Source organism: Melozone crissalis, unplaced genomic scaffold (assembly GCF_028551555.1).
Source record: "Melozone crissalis strain CALT ecotype California unplaced genomic scaffold, PUWL_Pcris_2 ptg000033l_1, whole genome shotgun sequence".
In the NCBI taxonomy this organism is placed as follows: Eukaryota; Metazoa; Chordata; class Aves; order Passeriformes; family Passerellidae; genus Melozone; species Melozone crissalis.
This window is the reverse complement of record NW_026535811.1, coordinates 9,669,686-9,691,140: the sequence shown is the minus strand read 5'-3', so window position 1 is coordinate 9,691,140 and position 21,455 is coordinate 9,669,686. Positions and strand designations below refer to the sequence as shown.

The window sequence follows — 21,455 nt, the reverse complement described above, 5'->3', positions numbered from 1 at the left end:
TTCACTGGTTAGACATAACACTGCACTACCCGCAGATTTGTTTACAGGCTTGCTTGACTGCAGAGCAGTACAGACATTTTATGATACATATTTACAGCTTGGATTTGGGGGAGTTGGGAACGTTGGCTGGAGGACAGGTGGAGTTCTAAGGTTTTGAAAATAGAAGATATTTATGAAGTTGCATAATTCATCTGTATATTTTACAATCTGCTATTAGTGTGCAAAATTAATAATCCACCGAATTGGATCAAACTAATTTTTTTTTTAAAAAATAAGTCCCTTCAGTGGAAGTTATTCAACTGAAAAAGAAGGCTCTATTTCTTACCTTTAGTTGTTTGCTCTATTTCAGCCAAAATGGAATAGTTTCTGCAAAACTACACTTTTGCTATTTTTATAGCAGAAAAAGTCTAAACTCCCAAATTTAAAATGTGCAACCATGTAGTCCCCACTGTTCTGGAATGCAGTACACATGAAAATCAGTTGTGAAAAGTGATTATGATTTTTTTTCTCATTCAATTTAGTTTATCAAAGAAAAATCCCGAGAAAATGGTTTCTTTCACTACAGAACTCTGGCAAGACTAACAGAAAAAGTAGCAGAAAATTACATATCACAGAAATATGCTGTTCTTATAATTATATTTTCATGCCAGTTTAATTTTTCAAAAGGTCCCAAAATACTGTCTTGTGTTAGAATGGAGAAAAATCCCATAACCTACCCCATTAAACTCTTCAAAGCAAATTACAGAACTGATAAAGTGCTATATCTTAATATTCTATATCTAGAAAATTTTACACCCATAAAATACTTACAATCCCATATACTTACATCCCAATACTTACAAACCCATACAATACTTATAACTGATGTTAAGTGTACTTGATAGGATACTTGAAACACTACATAGTCCAAATAAGTATTTGGACTATAAAGTCCAAACAAAAACCCAATTAAATTCTACAAGTCTATTAATAAAATGCAAGAAAACAGAAACCACTAGCAATATCTTTATGGAACACTAATTCATTACACCGACATTAAAAAAGTAAAATTGGAAAGAATTCTTTTTTATTTCCGCTGTTATTGGCACAAGTGCCCAGGGCTGTGGTTAAATCAGAATCCCTGGAAGAATTTAAAAAACGTGTAGTTGTGGCACTTGGGGACATGAGTTAGTGATGGCCTGGCAGTGTGAGGTTAACATAGGGACTCAGTGATCTTAAGGGTCTTTTCCAACCTAAGTGATTCTAGGATTCATCTACTGTCGCAGATATCTTTTATGAAAAATCCTTTCCTTAGGATTTTTCCTCCTGAGAAGCTGAGAGACCTCAGGAACAAAATGTAAACAATGATTATCTGCTGCTGTGGAATGCAAAAGGTGCATCTGTGATTGGCCCATTAATTAATGGCCAATCACAGTCCAGATGGCTCAGACAGAGAGCCTGAGCCACAAACCTTTCTTATCATTCCTTCTTTTTCTATTCTTAGCTAAACTTCTGATGAAATCCTTTCTTCTATTCTTTTAGTATAGTTTTAATATAATATACATCATAAAATAATAAATCAAGTCTTCTGAAACATGGAGTCAGATCCTCGTCTCTTCCCTCATCCAAAAACCCCAGTGAACACCATCACAATCAACCACATTCTAGTTAATCAAATTAAGTGCTGATGTATCTTCCCAGTTTATAAACAATTCTCTGTTTCAGACACTGGTCACCTCCTGTTACCACCTGAAAGTCATCTCAACACTTATGTCACCAGACAGATCCTGTGGCCACCAGACAGGACAATCTCATGTGACTGCACAAAAAGGCTCCTGCTTTCGTGGGCTTCATCCCAACCTTTGGATTTACCAGGCTGCTGGCAGCTGTCCACAACACTTTTGATTTGTTGGTTTTTTTCCTGTGATTATTCACAGGATGAATCATACAGATCTGTTTCACTGAGATCCCAATATCTGTTTCTCATCTGAGCTGAAATGTTACGCTGCTGACTGGATTCAGGAGAAATTAGATAGTTACATAAAACACACAGCTTTCTGCACAGGTTATGTCTTAAAAAACACAACTCTACAACTTCTGACAACACTCCTGAACTGGCTGATGTGGTTTGCACTGTCCCATACCTGCAGTTCAAAATGGTCAAACACAGAGTCCTGTGAAACAATGACACTCTTTTGAGACTGTGAAAAGATAGCTTTGCTGTGATATCAATAAATTGAAAGAAAACTCTTTTATCCCTTTCACTCAGTTCAGAAAACTTCAAAGAGCAAACACTGCACAATAGTTCCCTAGTCAACTCAGTCATTTCCTTTTTGTCTTAATAATTTATATTAGTTTTTCCTTCTGTGACAAGAATCCTCACTTCTTTTATATGACCTTCCACTAAGTGCTCTCCTCTAGGTACTCAGACACTGTCTGTCTTTCCTCTATTTCTATCATTAGAGTAAATTATCAACTAATATAAAGGTATTTAAATTCATTTATTACCTATTACTGTTGAACAAAGCCTTAGCTGCAGGTACACTCTCTCAGCATGTGTCTACTTTTCCTTCATCTCTCTGCTCTTTCCTCTAATGCTATATCGACCTTTAGATTCTATCCTAACTTAGATTTTGGTTGCAAAGGTAAAAATTGTCCCTTATTTATTCTTTAACTAGAAAGAGTAGAGCGTTATTTGAGCCTCTTAGTGCTATTTTAATAGACTCAAAATAGAAAAAACCAGTTTCCTGTAAGAAGGTAAGAACACTCCACAAAATGGCTCTTGAGGTGCAATTCCTCTCTCTCCTCTCTTTATTTTTTTTTTATATATTTGATCAGCTGCTGGAGTACCAAATTATAGTCACAAAATTGGCTTCATTACACGACTCTCTATACACGTGCTTGACATGACACCAGTCAGAAGATTAAGAATATCTAACCAAAAATAAAATACAGATATCCAAATACTCAATTGACAAATCACAGTCAACACTATATTAGAAATGACAACCACACAATCACAACATATAAATCTGTATGAAGACAGAAAGAAAAAGCAGTGTACTTGATACACCAGAGAACTCCAGACAGTATTTAAAAAATAAAACAAGCCATATGTTGCTTTGCAATTTTATAGGAAAATTCTTTTGTTTCCACACAAGGATCAGGTGGCAGCACTAAACTTTATCTAGGAAATGCAACCACAGGCTGCAATGTTAGTGGTTTTTCAGAAAATAGTAACCCTCAAATTATAATGTCTGTGGTTACAAACTACTACAATCTACTTCTGAACTCAGACATGGTTAAGGTCTGTGTGCTGTGAACTGTTCCTTTTCCAGACTTTGCAAGCATATTAAAAATAAACTCATCTAATGGCAGGGATCTCTTTTCACTCAGCCCTACTGAGCTGTGTCCTTCCTCACACATTCAAGATTACACAGAATTTTCTTCTAATGTGTCTCTGCAAACACTGGCCACACTAAAGTTTCTGCAAGATGGTGGAAAAACAAGAAGAAAGTAAAACTGAAAATAATGGTTTGCTGCCTTCTTGAGAGAAATGTAAGCATACACTCCTACTTGAAGCTGAACAATAAAGGCAAGAGAAAGAGGAGAAGAGTTCCTTTGAAGAGCAAATTCATCTCCAGCGCATTGTGTGATACCATGTTATCAGGCTATTCAGTTAGGAATGGGATATACAGGAAAAAACCCCAACAACTTCTTGTATGAGTCCACAAAATACTGAAATAAAGAGCAATGTTACAACAGTCCAGGCCTGTTACTGAAAAACCATTTTATCTTTCAAAGAGTAGCACTGACCCAATCAAAATCCTATGGGGTCATAAAAAGTTATTTCTGAAATTACATTAAAAAATATGTCACTTTGCTAAGTACTTCAGAAACAGAATAGAGGGAATATTTCAAATTCAGACTCCTCAACAGGACTCTGCAACCCTTGTAAATGATGAAAAAAAAAACCAAGTGGACAAAGAGAGATTGATGAACATCATAGTTTGTATTTCCTTAACTGAGAATGCACTCAAAGCTCTGTATATCATAAACACAAAGAGCTTTGAGGATAAAGAAAAATTATATTTCAAGGAAGTTAAGCTATTATTGCATCATGTTAAAGCCCTCCATAGTAAAAAAATCATAGAAGAAGGGCAAGCAATGCCAACATAGGTAAAAGTTGATCTTCTGGTAACAAATACTATAAACAGAGTGATTAATGAGGAAAAAGAGACAACAGCAAACCCTGAAACAGAGGCAAAAAGCAGTTTATAGCCTGTTTAACAGAGAAAGTGTGATGGAGTAAAGGGCTGGAAAGTTAAACAGTAATTATAGCAGTATTTACAAAGGAGAGGAAAAAAAGCATTAATAAAAATAAAGGAAAAGTGGGAGCTTTAAATATTGAACCTTGTTTGAAGATTGTACCTTTCTTTTAGATATGATATTTTATCTCTTACAGATAAGATGCCAAATGCATGCTGTAAACAAAAAATTATATTTACAATTAGATCTGAAACAAAACCACGATACAGTCCAGAGCAACAAGCAACAGGGTTGGTCTTGAGGGTGCAGAAAATGTTTGGGAAGTGGGAAAGGGAAAAAGAAAGACTAAGAAACCTTAGAGTGATAGTGGTGCATTTATAAAGAGACATCACAGAGATTTATCAGGGTTTTCATTGTGTACAGAAATAGCTCACAAAGGGCCCATGGAGGAAAAAGTGAGTTAGGTTTCCAAATTTAATACGAACCAAGAGGCAATCCTACACAGAACAAATTTATTGGACAATGAAAAGACAAGACAGATGTATAATACCCATAGATTTCCTCTTTTCCCCTTACAATGTCCACCAAAAAATTCCTTCAATACCTACTCATTTGATGCATGAGAAAAAGTGAATTGGTTTTTTACAGAATACAGGGCTAAGAAAGGGCCATTCAATAGCTAATAAATCTGACTGAAAGCTAGAGTGGGAAACAACCTTTTAGAAAACCTTTTTTCCTTAGTTCTTACAACCTTTTCAAATGCAGGGAAGTGGGGAAAAATATTTAGACAAACAGTAATTTTCAACAAGAATTTAACAGCTAGTTTTAGCACTTGTAGAAAAGAAACAAAAGCCAGATCCTTAGGAACAAAGGCAACAGCTCCATGTTTCTATTTACATATCTTTTATTCCCTTACACAACACTGGGTATGGAAATCCTTGAGAATTTCCATACCAAGTTCCCTCAGGCTTGCCAAACTACCACCAAAAGCACAGCCTCAAGTAGATGAGAACCAAAAAAGGTTTTGATAATGTAGCAGGTAAGGAGCCATTCATTCTTTAGGATTTAGGTGATCTATACATTTTTATTTTAGGATTTAGGTGATCTACACATTTTTATTTTAGGATTTAGGTATTTAATATATTTTTATTATACCTTCTAAGCAATGGCAAATGCTGATATTCATAAATCCATGAAAATGCATTAAAAACCATTTAAATAATAAATTATTTTTCAACTATCTAGATGTTTGCCAGTAAAATTGTATTAATGCTTTCTAAGACCATAGATTACAAATTTATTGCTCTGCAAAGAACGCCACAACATGAACCTTCAGAAATGTGAACACACTCAATTGTCTTTAATTCTTAAAGACTTACTCAGCAAAGACCACTGAAAAGTTCCTTTTTTTCCTTTTTTTTTTTTTTTAATAAGTCTTTCAGTTAGCTTCTCTTGCAAAAATATTTTTTTTTTGTATATCTCAGTATATCTCAGTTGTGGCTTGGCTGAATGAGACACCACAGCCTCAGTTTTCCTGAAATACTTTCCCATTGGTAAGATAATTTTGCCTTACTGCTTTTCCTCATGTCCAAGAGGAAGCAGAGTTTATGTTAGTTCTTTTAATAAATTAAAGTTTGGGGTTTTTTTTCCTTTCTTTCCTAAATATTTTCAGCTTTCAGAACACTTGAGCACTTGAGCCTCTAATGGATCTGCTGTGTGGATTATGGCAGAGATGAACTCAGGCTCTTTTTCCCTGGAGAATCAGGGTAAACTACACTAGAATATATACAGTATTTTAAATTTAAGCCTTCAGGAAATGACAAAGGTGATTCTTTGCTTCAAATGCCTTAGCAGAATTATTTATTTCAAGCTGTGAGATGGATTTAAATTTCCAGGGCTCACCCTGCAGCTGCTGGCTTTCCTTTTACTTTTAATGAATTTGTTTTAAAGCAAAAATAGTGCTACATAAATTCTCTTCAGTTTCTTTTGCTAATTCTCTTCCACACCACCATGGATTTCACCTCCTTTGTGCAGCTGAGTATTTGGCTCTGTAAGATGATAACAACTGCCATGCAGAGGGCTCTGTGCATTATAGCTATGGGAGTTACTCTTCATTCTCCATTAATTATTAATTGAATACAGCAGCCTTTATTCAGAATTGTATGGATATCACCATCCTATATCCCCAAAGAATTTTTGACTTCAGTTTTACAAATGAGTAAAAATAAATGTAAAGAAGGATAGAGAGAACTGTTCATTGTTTTTTTCAGTTTAGAATACCCCAGGAGCTTCACTGCAATTTTGGATTCTGGGGTAAAAAGCTTCTGCTTCAGCCAAACTACCTCTTATGCTTTCTCCTTATCTAGAGGACATCCACTTTTTATTTAAATAGGTGTTCTAGGAAAAAAAAATTCTAGTGGAGGAATTTCACCACTCAACACTGATAACTACCAGACATTAAAATCTCCTTTCAGGGAAGATGCCACTGTGTTTTTTACAGTGTTTTTACACAAAAACTAGAAAAGAAAATACTGGAGACATGCCAAGCTACATCTAGTCTGTTAAACAGATGAGTTCCCAATCTATGACGAGTTTTCAATGTGTACAAAGAGGATCACGAGGTTCCTGTGCAAATGAACATTATCTTTAATCAAAAGTCTACTAGATCTTTTCAAGGAGAGCTTGTTCTTCCTGATTTAAAATGCGAGTCTGCTCTTCCCCCAAACTGAGAATGCTCTTCTAAAGTAAAAAAAAAATTAACAAACAACCAAAAAAAAAAAAAAAAAAATCAAAAAACTCTTATAAAATCATGAAGCACCCGAAAAACACAATTATAAAATCTGAAGATGCTGCCATTCTCAACCAAAATGGAAGTCATCTGGACTTTTACTACTTCACAACCTCAAAAGCATTCTCTAAAAAACACTTTTCCATTCCCCTGGTGATGTAAAATATCTCATTTATCCCTTTAGAGTTATAAGGCCTCAAAAAGTAATACCTTTACTTTAAGTACAAATACCATGTCTCTAAGTAGAGACCTGAAGTCTCTGGAACAGGCAAAGATTTCATGAAAAGCCTTCATTAAAAAAAAAAAAACCCAAAACAATATTCATGTTGCTGTAATCCTTTAATTTCTTAAAGAAAAAGCAAAGAAGGAGGTATGTCAAGGTTGCTCCATCAAATTGAAATATTAACTCAGTATGTTTTAGTTCCTACTTTCACTCTAAGTTTATCTTTACTTGGCTGTTTCATATTTGGTAACAAAATATTTGATATTAAAAATGATTTATTTATTAAACTGTCTCTAAATCTCCCATTTTTTCTCTGGCAATGTTAAATTAGTATAATACATTTTAAATGGAAGTAGTATTTCCTTATCTGCAGACTTGACAACCATTTGACTGAGGACAAACTTTTTTTTTAGGACAAAGGTTTGTCAAGCATTAATTTCTCACAAGTAGAAGGCATCTACATAAACCTTCCAGATTTGGATCTCCTGTGGGTCTCCTTCCTGGCCACTCTGCAACAACATCCCCAAAAAGTCTAAAACAATACCTGGATCATCCCTGCAAAGGAAACACCCATATTTTCTTCTTTTAAACAAATTATGTAAGTGATGAAGGAAAATTTCACTGCCTAATTCGCACAAGTGTGATCTTCAAATCTTTATTGTTCTTCTGCTAAAACTGCCTCACCAATGAAGTGTGAACAACCTATACTTTAATGCTTTTTTCCATTTGCTTTTTTATATATAGTCATATAACTTCTAATGCATGTGTTTAAAAACTGGTGGAAAAAACCAACATATTTTATTTTAATAAAGAAAATTAATGGATAGCAAATTACTCTTTTAAACTAATGAATCAAAACTCCTAATCATGTTTCTCTGGTCTGAAGGGTAAAGAGAAGCCAACAAATTCATTCCACATTTACATGGAAATTTATCTTCCCTCAACTTCATAACCTAAATGTTTTACAGACACTCAGTGGTGCTACAGTTTTTAAAATACATCTTTTATAAACTCTTGCATCATGCAGATAAAAATGCCTTTTTCTTTATGGGTTTGCATCTCAAAGAAAATAACAACATTTTCAATGTTTTTGAATTTTTCCATTAATTATTCCTAGTTATTTGTGGCACTTTGACTGTAAGCCATTCTGCCTCACCTATTTGCAGAAGACCAGACTGACCCTTTGTGATCTTTCAATTTCACAGATTTACTGCATCAGTGAAGGAAAACTCCTTCCCTTTAACACTATGCTGAATTTCTTTTTTACTTCAAATCAATAAAGCAAATCTCTTTAAAATGATTTACAGCAAAATAAAATTTTATTCTAGGATTTTTTTATATTTCATTGTCTAAAATGTTAGACTCTGTGTTTGCATTTTGACCTTTACAGAGCTGACTTAATATATTGCCTAAACAATGACTACAAGAGAGTCAAGACTGCAGTTATAGCTTTTGTAAGACATCTTACAGAAAACAAAACATAAATAAAAAACAACTCTGTGTGGAAGGCTCTACACAGACAAAATTACTGCCCACACACTAAGTGCCTTGTAGGCCCAAGTGTTTCTCATTGTTAAACCAAACCTGTATCTGACACTACATATAAGTTATCATTTGGCACATCAGCTCTGCAGGACTTCTTTTGCTGACAGAAAATTTCTGTACTTTGTGTATGCTTATAATTGCAACGGCCTAAAGGACATATGCAAGTTCTTGGCATAGGAAGAAGAGAAAATTTCTCCAAGAAACCAATTTCTCCATCAAATTCCATCCTCCCCAGGGAATTTGTACTCATTAATTAGAGAATAAAGAGTGTAACTTCATATATGCCATAGGTATATGTGATAGAGCTTTGGAAATCTCAAGAAAAATCTGCATTTTTCCTTAATTAAAAATGGATCAGGTGTTTGAAAAATGAACCAGACATGAAGGTGAAATAATCATGTTATAACCAGATAAGAGAGATTATTCCTGTTACAATAAAAGTTGTTAGAGCTGTTTGGTATTAAAAGAAGTGGAATTAACTAATGACACTACTAAAGGAGTACATAAAGTGCAAGATATTTACAACATAATTAATCTCAAGGGCCTCCAACACCTCAGTGCTGTCACCATCTCAACAAGTACATCACTAGGTACTTCCACACTAGGAACTACTTGATCTAAAAGAAGTTTGAGTGGAAAAACCTGTCCTTGGAGAGGCCTGAATTGCTTCCTCAGGGAAACACAGACATAGCAGTGCATTTAGGACTGTATCAAAGAATATATCCATCCATATTAAACTACTTCTAATGCCATCCTGTCTTGTGACAACTTCAAAGGCAAGATCAACCATGAGAGAGTCTGCAGCACCCAGCAGAGTGAAGGCAAACCTGCCCCAAGTCACTGTCCCAGCTCAGCCACATCTGTCCCATTACCAGGACACTGAGTGTCCCCAAATCCATGAGCACAGAACCCTGGCTGAACTCCAGCACCCAGTCACAGGAAACTTCCACCCAAAATCCTCAGCATCCATCAAAACCCTTCCCAAACTTGGTTACCATAGTCCTCCTCCTCCCAATCTCTTCATGTTCCACAAGCTACCATTAATTCCATTTCTTTTAATGCTAAGCATTGCTGTCAGTAAATGAACACTTTGCCACTCCCTTCCAGGGACAGACTCTCTACACCACTGGCACCAGTTCTGCTTCTGGATAGTCTGAATGATTTGTATCGAACTAAAGCCCAAGCAATTGTTCTCAGCTTGAATTCAGCTTTGAACCCAGCTGTAAATCCTTCTGTTCTGAAGAAGAGTTTGACTGCCTGAAGGCTTGCTGAAAGTCTTGAAAAGTGACATTTCACCATTCGATACTTTACATTTGAAAGAAGTAAAGAAGATATAAAAAAATAAAATCCTTCTATTTACATCAGGAATTCAGGCAATACAGAGTATGATAATGGCACAGCATCAAACCTTTTTTTTTTGTAGCTGATTAGGCATATGAAGTTATTAATTTTCTTTAACACTGGAAAGGGAAATGGTGACTGTTTCCAAAGAGTACTTTTATTTTACTTCTAATTCTTACTTTTTTTTCTTATGCAGCACATAAAAAAATACAGCAATATCAAATTACAACACACCAATGAAATATATACTCCTTAAATTTCTGAAGACTTTAACATTCAAATATGCCACCAAAATATCAGTGAATTCACAGGTGCCCCTTCAAATATTTCCAGCATCAAAGACCACAAAATGCAACTTTTAGAAGAGTAATTTACTTGCAATTTTAACATATTTGCAATTTGTAATTTGTAGAAATGCTAAAAGCACTGTTGGGAATGTCTCTCTCAGTTTGTGCTAAGTGACATACATTTATGGTTACAGAAGCACCTCTCCAATAATTAGAAACATTTCTAATAAACTAGTTCATTACTGGTTTATGTTTCCAGTTTTTCTAACTTTCTCTTTATTTTGTACCTGTTCTATAAGGAAGAAATGTAACATCTTTAGCCTCCCACAGGTATGGAAGTCATCTAAACTATTCACAGCATAAATGCCACTCTCTGATCTGCTCATCCTGGGCTCCTTTTGAAGTCAGATGACAAAACCAGGCATGATTTACATCATTTCAATATATGTACCTTTAAAGGTCACAGGAATTTTGTTCTGTATGTGCCAGCCTCTCTCCATACTCACAGATGAAGATAAACTGCTTACTGTGCATTGCAAATATCAACTAAGGGACAGATGTCGCAGGAAAATCTAGCACAACAACAGAGGACATACAAAAGTAAAACCAAAACACAAAGCAGGTGCATGGAAGGGTAAAACATACTAACCTGATTCTGCTTTCTTTGCTCCTGCATGGCTTCTGAAACAGCCTGGGCAATCTTCTCTCTGTGACTATCACGTTCTGCTTCCCACAGTTTTCTTTCTTCTGCATGAATCTTCTCCATGTTTCTCCTCTCCTCTTCTACTGCTTTCAGAACAGCTTCCTGCACTACTTCTTTTTCAGCCTTTGAAACAGACCAGGCACAATTAGATGGGCAACACATCCAACCTGAATGACTCATATTTATCACCTTCACAAGATGTGGGATGTGAATATTTTCACTTCTGAACTACGAGGTTCAGTTTATCTTAGAGTGCCACCAAGCAGGTATTACCTCTGGGCAATGACTTGTGTAGTTACAGAAAGCAAAAAGGAAGTTACAGGAAGGCTCTTAAATTCCACCTACTGGAAACACAGACATTCATAACTAGTTTGCTTAATAAAAAAAATCAAAAAACCAAAAACAAAACCCAGCAAAACCCATGCAAGAGTAGGCACATCATGGGCTTCCCTTGATATTCCCGCGTAAGAGATATTCCTGCTCTTATCTACAAATATCTGAAGTGCAAAAACGGTCTGAGTCTTTTTTGTAGAAAATAAACCAATAGACATTTGATAAAACAAATGTCTTCCCTCCCAAAGCTCCTTAGCCATGCTACAAGAAGTACTGTTTTATTTGCTCCCCAATCATTGTATTTAACCATTATCTGAAATAACTGGGAACTTGAAGCCAACAGCTCCACACATGAGTAGCCACACTAATATACTTACCAGCAACACAACCACTGCATAATATCTACAAATAAAAAGTGGCAAACTGAAGTTCAAAATAAGCAAACATGGGCTAACAAAACTTAATCACAAATCCCTCAGCTTAAAAATACTGTATTCATCAGATACCTACACTTCCAACTAAAGCTGTTTCTTTCAATTCACTGGGACTTGATTTTCTACTTCGATATTAAAAATACAATAATTAAATTAGGATATTATATTTTATTTTACACACATTTTCCTGTAGATATCAACCAGGTTAGAAATGTTTGTGGTACTACTGAATGCTATTCAGTGAGGTGCTCAGCCGGTGTTCATATATTACACAAGAAAGACACACAGAAAATTACAATATAGCCTGATTCCAGGTAATACACACCACTAGCTTCCCCAGATCATTACATGCAACTGAACTTTTTACTGGATTCTACACCAGTATTAGAATTTAATTCCAGCTTAAAATTTACAAAATTATTCTCCTAACACCTATGCACTTAATAATGAAATAGACAGGAGAAATCATATTTAAAAACTGAAGAGTCACTTTTAGCCAAACACCAGCTTATATAAAATAATTCAAAACCTGTTAAACTGTCTCTATTTGTCTATGATTTTAGTAATAGTTCTCTCCTCACTGAAGACGACCAAACTCAACGAAAGTTAAATAGGACATGATTGTTTTATTAAGTTCATCAGTTGACCCTGAGACCTAGCTCTTCAACTCAAGGTGCACTGATGTCAAAGGACCACAAAAACAAATATTTAAGCAACAAGAGCAACTGAACTGCAGTTCTGTGACTTCTTGTTATAAACAATTCAGAGGCTATTGTCCAAGAGAAGGCAGTTACATCTCTGCATCAAGGCATGGGATATAGCAAACATGTTCATCTTCAGTAGAATCAGCTTCTTCTAAGCACAGATGAGAACACAGAGCTTGATAAATATAGTTATGAAGCAAAAGTGAGTGTCTGGGCTTGGAATTTCTAATGACACACATGGAATGAATCCACATGGCATGCCCACTAACTGATGAGAGATACCTCTGCAGCAGCTGCCAGAGCCTCCTTGCTTCTCTGTCTTTCTTCATCCAAACATTTGTCCAGCAATTCCTGCAAATGTTATGAAAAATTAAACTGCAATAGACAATAAAGGAGTGGCTAAAAGTAATTTCAAACAGTCAAAGTGGTTCCTGTCAATAACTGTGACAGGATCATCCCCAATAAACTCCATGATGCTGGTCTCTTATTTTTTTGAAAAACAAAAGCAGTACCTTGTGCTTTCGTGACTGCTGCATCATAGCTTCTTCTATCTTTTCTGATAACACTTCCTTTTCTGCTTCCAAAATGTCCAGAAGTCGCTGATGCTATAGGGAGAAAACAGTCATATTTTACTAACCATGGCCAGTGAGTAAAACAGACAAAAATAATTCATCCAAGACAGCCAGACTTGTCAGTTACTCACTTTAAAATTACTTCAAATATAGATTCAGTTAAATTACATTCACAGCACTCCTTTAAGTGGTTTCATGTAATGGAAAAATTCCAACAGTAAGAAATATTTAGTTTCCTGAATAATTAATATTTCCTTTCAGCCTAAAAAGTATTGTGAAATAAGTTGAAAAATGAATCACTATGTAAAAGCAACACTTACACAATTGATAAAGATGGTCTAAGCAGCACCACACTTTATTTCATTTAAACAGTTGCAGAATTTAAATGAGTCTTGCACTACCTCAGTTCTATGTACAGAGAGTAGAAAGCAAATGTATTTCTTTCAACCATTTGTGATACCATGACCCTGGAGAGCCAGGAAATGTGAACAAATGACAATTCTGCTTTTTTTTTTGTCAATTTCTTGTCATCCTGAACATTTTTCCAGGGAGAAAATGAACTCTGAAGTGACCACGTATTCTATATGCAGATATAGAACTGTTCATAATCACATCAATTTTTTTTTCCTCTGTATCAAGTAAAGAATTTGCAGGATGTGGGTTTTGTCTCTAATAGCTAAGCTGTTTCCCAAAACCAAAAAGCTACTCCTGGAATTTATTGATGCTACGTATTTGTCATGATATAATTGCTAGCAAGTCATTACACTTTTTTACAAGTTATTTAAGAGATTATCTATTATAACCTGAAAGTACAGCCTCAATGCAATAACATTTTACAAGATCACCAAGAGGAAAATTACAGTAGAGTTTTTTATTAGTACAAGTGTATATAACAAACATAAATTTTTTACACACACAGTTAAGCAGGAAAATCCCCCTTTTCTTTCTAAGAAACAGTAATTCCTGTTTCACAAATTTTATTATGCTTTAATTTCAAGTGTCTCTAATGGCAGCTAGAAATACATTACCAAACTGCAATACTATGTTCTGAAAAATATTTTTTCATTTGAAGAATAGAAAACTTTAAGACTGCTTTATAAAGGCAAATGTCTATCTGCCCTTCCAGGATAAACACGTAAAGAGGCATTTCCTTGTGAATTTACTTAAAATAGGTCTGAATGTGGTAGACATATTCTAATGGAAAACACCTGTGGAAGGAGTAGCAAAATTCACATAATGTTTATACTTAATGATGTGTAACTCACTTTTGTTGTGTTTTCAGACATCAGCTTTAACTATCAGGACACTTACAGAAATTACATTTTCCCAGCAATGCAAAGATTAAACAATAAATGGATTTTATTAATTAAATGCTCTCAATGACTCCTCACTTGACTAACTGCACAGGTTACAAATATGCTATTTCACAATGACAATATAAAACAAAAACCTGCAAATATTTTTGCAGACATATGCCACAAATTCAAGCTCACTAATCATGCGAAGCAAAATACTGAATCTTTATTTTGCTTGTTGAGAATCAGCACAGGAGATTCTACAGAGAGTTCCTTAGAGAAAACCAACTCTATCTTGAAAACACCTGCAATAAAATTTGCAATAAAAGTTGGTTTGTTCAGTGAGATGAGGCTTTCTAGTTTACACCTGTCAGGCAGTGAATTCCAGCTTGACTCTGACCATCTGATTTCCTGGTTTTCTATGAATCCATCAGATTTCTGGGTTACCTGTATCCACATTTCAAGCTGCCACATCAGGCCAGCTACCAGATGTATTTCACACCATTTTCAATGGGACCAAAATTTTCCGATTCTAAACTCCAGAAGAGTTTTAAAATTTTATTTTCCATGTATGTATAAAAAGGCATTCAAGCCCACCCTGGAAGCCCAGGAATGCAGATATTTGCATTAATATAATATAGAACATGTACACATGGCCAGCGGAGAAAATCAGTGTCAGTCCCCGCTGATGATGAAACAGTTTGATGACCAAAGTGCTTCACATAATCTAAATCTCCATGCAGAGTTAACTCCTCATTAACCTGTCAGCAACCTGCAATCCTGTAATTTTTTGCAGGATAAATACAAATATCACAACCAAAACTCTAACTACAAAAAAAAGTTGCCTCAAGAATTAAGTCAAGAATTCCAAAAACCTGAAGGTTGCTGTGACTTAAGTGTGATTACTTTGATTAAGCTAGGCTCTCCTATTTCCTTGGGAGACTAGAAAATCTATATGGTATTGCATTTGGAGTTTTATGGAATTCACAGAAATTCAGCAAGAACTTCATGAAGAATTGCATCTGTTTATAAAAACGTGTTAGTTCATATTTTTCAAGATACCAGAGGCAAGTATTTGCAAGGGCATTTAGAATGCTTTCTAAATGACCTTACAAATCAAAACCCTAAAAACAAACCCTATTAGCTTTCGAAATAGAAGCTAATAACTTCTGTCATAATTCAATACAACTTATTTTACATAAAATGGTATCACTACTTCTCATGGAAATACAGAATTTATCATTTCAATACTGTAAGTCTCTTGTGAATAGCTAGGTATGTCCTTTCCTGTTGTAATATAAATGCTTATTCATGTGGAATAATCCTCCCACAGATGATTACCTTCATATCTGAACTTCCAAAAGATCATTTATCACCACAAACGTTGCAACAGCTGTCCACACAACCCAGTAAAGCAAATTGTCTTGTATTAGTCCCAGAGAAATGCCTTGGAGAACTGTTTATTTGGCTTCAGGATCTATATTTGGTCACTCATGTTTTTCAGAGAGAAACATACCTTAAGCTATTGCATTACATAAATTATATGAAAAAAAAAAAGTAAATGGAAATGGAAAAAACAGAATAGAATATTATGTGAACTGCTTCTCCCTCAAACAGATCTTAAGTCCAAAAAACCCATATGACATAATTAGTATGGGTACCACATGAAAGCTTCCATTCTGCATGTAATTAATATGCAATTTAATAACTAATAAAGAATGTCTTGGTTTTCTCCACAGTACTTTGCCCCACAGCAGTGTAAGTCCTCATACAGAGGCACGGAATGTCCTGGAAAGATGTGCTTATTAAAATGATGTGGAATTATTGGTGGTATTATTAATCCATTTTTTAGATAAGAATGTACCCAAATGCATCTGAATCCCTTATTTCAGAAGCACAGATCTTTCAAACGCATATTCAGGGGTCTTGGTTATGCATATCACTTGAGCAGGAAATCTTGGAAGTTATGGATAGTAAAGGCTTCTGTCAACCAAAACACCTGTATAATGACAGTGTTCAGACAGACTTAGGCAAAAAAAAAAAAGCAGTAATTCAAAGGAAGTTATTAACAATTGTATCAAAAGAATTCCAAACTGTTAGTTTCAATGGATCTGCATCACAAGCTATTCTAAGCCTTTTGGAGCTATTCTTTAGTTTGGGCAGCTAGGTTTGTATTTCAGATTTTAAAATCATCCATACACCCTTTTAAGTAGAAATTATTATAGAGAAGCATTTGGTACACTGAATTTCTAGACATGCAGAATGACTTTAGAGTCTGGTACCAAATACTCACAGTGAACTTTACATACAATCAGTGCTTCCTCAGTTGGTTGTTCAGACAAATTTATTAAAGACGGTTGAAGGTTAAAAACAAACAGAAGGTAAGAGTTTCACTTCAGCACTTCCACATTTGAGAGCTTTCAAGTGCCCTTGTATTTTTAGCTCACAGGAGATTACAAGGAGTTTTAGGTTCATTTATTTGCTTGTAGTTTCTTGTTCTGCTATGGTAAAGGCATCTGAACAATAGACCACTTTTGTTGTGGTCTATTGTTCAGATGCCTTTACCATAGCAGAATTAAAGATCTCTTGAGTTAAATGGCTACAGCTAAGCAGCTTTATGTCACAAACCCTCCCTTTCTACACCATGAACTAAAGCCAGACAAAGAGTGGGAGTTGAATCAATCTCATTCAGCATTTGCAGTTTCCACAGGTAAGAATTATCAACACGTTCCTCTCCTTCAGACAGTATTAAAGGAATAGTGGAAGAGATTTGAGACTTCACTCTGAGCTATTTATACCCTGAACTCTTTAATTTCCAAGCAATGGAGAAGCCACTTTCTCCTGGTAATTGTACCTGTCAAGAGCACACTGCCCATGCTTCAAACAGTAAACCTAATAAAAGCTTTCAAGGCAGAGTGATCTGTCTCCTGTAAGGAGGATAATGAGTTCATCAGACCCAATAGTCCTGTGAAAAGTAACCAAGTGTCTCCCAGGTTTCCTGTGAAAGTTAGGATGGTGATTTGCAAAGGAAGCCTTAAATTTGGAAAAAAGCAATTAACCCCTGCAAAGGTCCGTGAAGTTTTTAAACAGAAGTCTAGGTGACTTTTTTTTTTATTAATCAACAATCCAAGAAGCATAAAAAAGGTAAACAACCAATCTAAATATGCTGGAACTTTGAATCTAATTATCCAACTGTTAATAAAGAAATATATCTTCCCAAGTTTCTGGAATGAAGAGCGAAGATGGAAACTTATAAAAAGTGATGGCTGCAGAACTGGAAATACAGTGTATGAATCAGTGAGGGACAAAAATAAATGTCACTGAAAGCTGCCCTTTGGAGCACCAGGGAAGTTTTCACCCAGTTTTCAAAGTTTCCTAGGCTGCACATTCACACTGTGTGTGTTATCTGTAGGCACAGCAGAGAGTTGAACACTACATAGAGATACCCAGAGAGATGTAAAAAACCCTTAACTTAGGCACAACAAATACTTCAGCTCTTCAATCCATCACTTTACCTGGTTTCCATAGCCCAGCACGCTCACTTCTTCCCAACAAAGCTACAATTTACCTTCTTTTATTCCTTAGACAGGGAGTTTGGGGTTAAGAGTGCAAAATTCTGAGTTGTAAAAATTCTGAAGAGCAAATTGCCTTATGACATTATGGCCCAGTAAAACATAGGAAAGAGATTTCCAAAACAAATAGAAGAAAACCCCCAAACTTTTCTGAGACGTGGTATTCCACAGTGGAGAGAAACACTAGTATTTCTACCCTACCCTCTGGAAAGTAGCATGAGAGGGTCAAGAAGAGTCTTGTGAAAATCAGTTTAAAACAAAAGGCATTCAAAAATAGGTTATAATGTTTTCCTCCCTGCAAGAAGTTCTCTAGGCAATGGTTCCAAATGAAAATCGTTTGATGTAGGTTCAAATATAAATACAGAGGTCCTGTGGTTTTTCTTGATTCCTGTAAAAAAGAAATCAAAAAATTCTTTCTTTTTTTTTCCTGGAATGTGAGTCAGAGAAGACATTGTAAACAGATTTAATCACAATAGCAACTAGTCTGTCCTTTTTGTTATTTTTATATATTAAATTTATTTCTGAAGAATCGTGAAATTTTTCTTTCAGGTAAGCATAATTTGAAGGATTACACAGAAGATATTACACTAACTTATGGGGTGAATGAAATAAGGTATGAGATGAGCTCCTTTACAGCTTAAATCATGCATTAAAGCTATCAATAACTAATTCTAACTTAGTGCAGTTATAAATCCTTGTATATTCCTATTAATCCTAAACTCCAAATATAAAATAAAAAAAAATTGGGTGTCTTGCATGAACTGGAATGTTTTTTAAAAAAATAGCTTCTTTCTGAGTCCTGTACTGTTTCATTTAAAATTAAATGTGTTCAGGATTTAATCCATAAATAAAAATGGGGGTTTTTTGCTATAGTAATGGAATCTGCAGAACCATTCTGCAGATTGATTCCTTCTCAATATTGACTAAATCATCATGCAAACATCACCAAATTTGGCAGGGATTAATTAATGTGGTCAGCTGCTATTCATAGCTTATGTAAAAGTAGTCAGTTAGATAATAATCCACAAATAAAACAACAAAGAACATCACAGAAGTACAGAAGTCAATATGACCATCCTAAAACTAAACAGGAAAAACAGGGCTTGCTTTAATTGGTGTATCACTACAACAAGTTATTGGTGTTTCCCTGTTCCACAGATCTTTCATCTGAGGAAACAATTGTCATACACTAAAGAAATGATACTTGGAAACTTCTTTTAATGCCATCATCACCAAAACCAGTATGAGACATTAATATGTCTAATTCACCCTCAGTGAAAGACCAGTTTTCCTTTTAACAAGTATCTACTGAATTTTTAAATCTAATGAAACTGCATTGTCGTCAATTGTTTAATAGAGAAAAACAAAATAATGTCACCTGCAATACTGCAGGAGCTTTTTTCTACCTTGATAATATATGGACATGGAACCATCCTGCTCCTTCAAGACTTGGGAAAATTATTTTCAGGAATATTTAGTAAATGCTTCAGCACTTCATTCACCAGCATGGAAAATAAAACACTGGATGAAGCTTTTCAAGAATTCAACACTTCAAATGTGTTCACCTATTTTAAAAGAAACTTAACTCACTAAGTTCTACTTTGATTTCTGTCTCACATGAAGGGATCTAACAGTAGGAAGAAATAACACAGGTCATGGGAAACATTATTATCTATGTGAGAGGAAGGTGATGTAACAAAAACACATCATGACTTTGTAATGTTATCAAAATATTCCCATTTCTAAACCCTATTCAAAATATTATCCCGAGGAAAAAGGCAACCTTATTAAAATACTAGTAATGGTTTTCTGCTCCTTTAAACAAGGCTGTCTACATTTAACAGCATTTTCTTTTATACTGCACCTTTCTTCAGCACTGCTAAGCTCTGCCTAAGTCAAATGACAAGGACTGGTAATTTTAAATGGTTTCGTACACTGTCCTCACTATCTGTGGCATCTCAAGTGTTTGGCAGTGCAAGGTGGAAAATCTGTCTGCAGAATTCCAACATCTGGTACATATTTCCACTTCCTCAAATTATAACTTATTACTGCCTGCATGGTTGAGCTGCATCTTTGTGCCAGTTTGAGGTCCAAGCGTCTGCTAAAGCAGCAGAGCTTTTCCAAGAGACAGCTCAGGCAACAGCAAAACATCATTACGTGAGAAAAGCTGAAACAATGTAAATATAAAGAAAAAGTGGAACAGCAGTAATAAAATAACTAAGATAGGCTTCTACTCGGGGTCCCACTCAGCAGCATACAATGATGCACAAACTGCATCATTTGAGCCACATCAGAGGATGAAATTAGGTTTAAAACATTTTGCTGCATAAGTACTTCATAATTTTTATAAATAACGTAGGAAGATATATAAAGACATCCAATAATGAAAATACTTTTCTTGGAAAGCATACATAGTAATAGAGATCATTAAAAACCCAACACACTTCAAGCTCCTGGGGATACAGAGATAAGCAACTTCATAAAAATGTGACAATAATAAAAAAGTATCAATGACTTCTTCTATTTTTTGATCTAATTCATTTCCCATGTGAGTTCTCCGGAAATTGCTCCATTTATCAGGAAGAAATAAAGGAAATGAACTCCTAAAACATGACCAATGTAAACAGCGAAATATTCAATAATGAAAGACAGCAAAAAAGAACAAACCCAATTTTTTTTTCAACTACATAAATACATACATACATTTTTTTTTCAACTGACATAAAAATAAGTGAGGAGAAAAATCCATTCTGTATTGCTTAGCTGTTCAGAGTATCAACAAGAGTTGAGGGTGCAAATTCCTAACAAGTAGTGAATGTTTGAAGATAACAAGTTATATAAGCAAAAGAGAGAGGAAAAAAAAATCACTCTAAAGAGCTACTTTCAAGCGCCACTTGAGAAATTCAAGGAAGCAAATGTAATTTCCAAATCAGATTTTTGGTGGGGACACTAAATGGATGAATTAACAGTGGAAAGGGACTGCAAAATCAACCTCCAACTGGCATGTGAGAGTGGGTATATTGAAATTGGGTTAGTAAACTCTGGTAAGGGTTTATATTTTAAAAAAAAGCTACCAAACAGTTCTGCCTGTTACCAGGTTTTTTCATGGAAGGACAGAATCTCAGAATGGGTCAAGCTGGACGGGAGCACAGTGGGTCATCTGGTTCCATATCCCTGCTCAAGCAGGATAAATCCTGAAAAAACTTCAGAATTAGGAAAAAAACAAGCAAGGGAACAAACAAAATGCCATCCCAGCACAGGAAAAGCTGATTCTTGCTCTTTTCATTTTGATTCTGTCAATATACATGGAAATCAAGGAAGTATCTAGAATTCAGGAATACATTTCTGAAATTTGCCACAGCATTTTAATCAATCCTTGTTTTTTGCTCCTTTAAGATCTGGGAAAGTGT

At 35.1% G+C, this 21,455-nt stretch overlaps 1 protein-coding gene across 2 annotated transcripts in view; it reads right to left on the bottom strand.

Moving 5' to 3' along the window:
* CCDC91 (coiled-coil domain containing 91) overlaps window positions 1-21,455 on the bottom strand; it is a 110,301-nt gene that overhangs the window by 27,025 nt on the left and 61,821 nt on the right. For both annotated transcript variants that reach the window (XM_054282149.1, XM_054282148.1), the window contains exons 9-11: window positions 13,119-13,211; window positions 12,889-12,957; window positions 11,082-11,258 (exon numbers count right to left, since the gene is read on the bottom strand). In XM_054282149.1, the coding sequence (XP_054138124.1) occupies window positions 11,082-11,258; window positions 12,889-12,957; window positions 13,119-13,211 (339 nt within the window). The remainder of the gene's footprint in view (window positions 1-11,081; window positions 11,259-12,888; window positions 12,958-13,118; window positions 13,212-21,455) is intronic.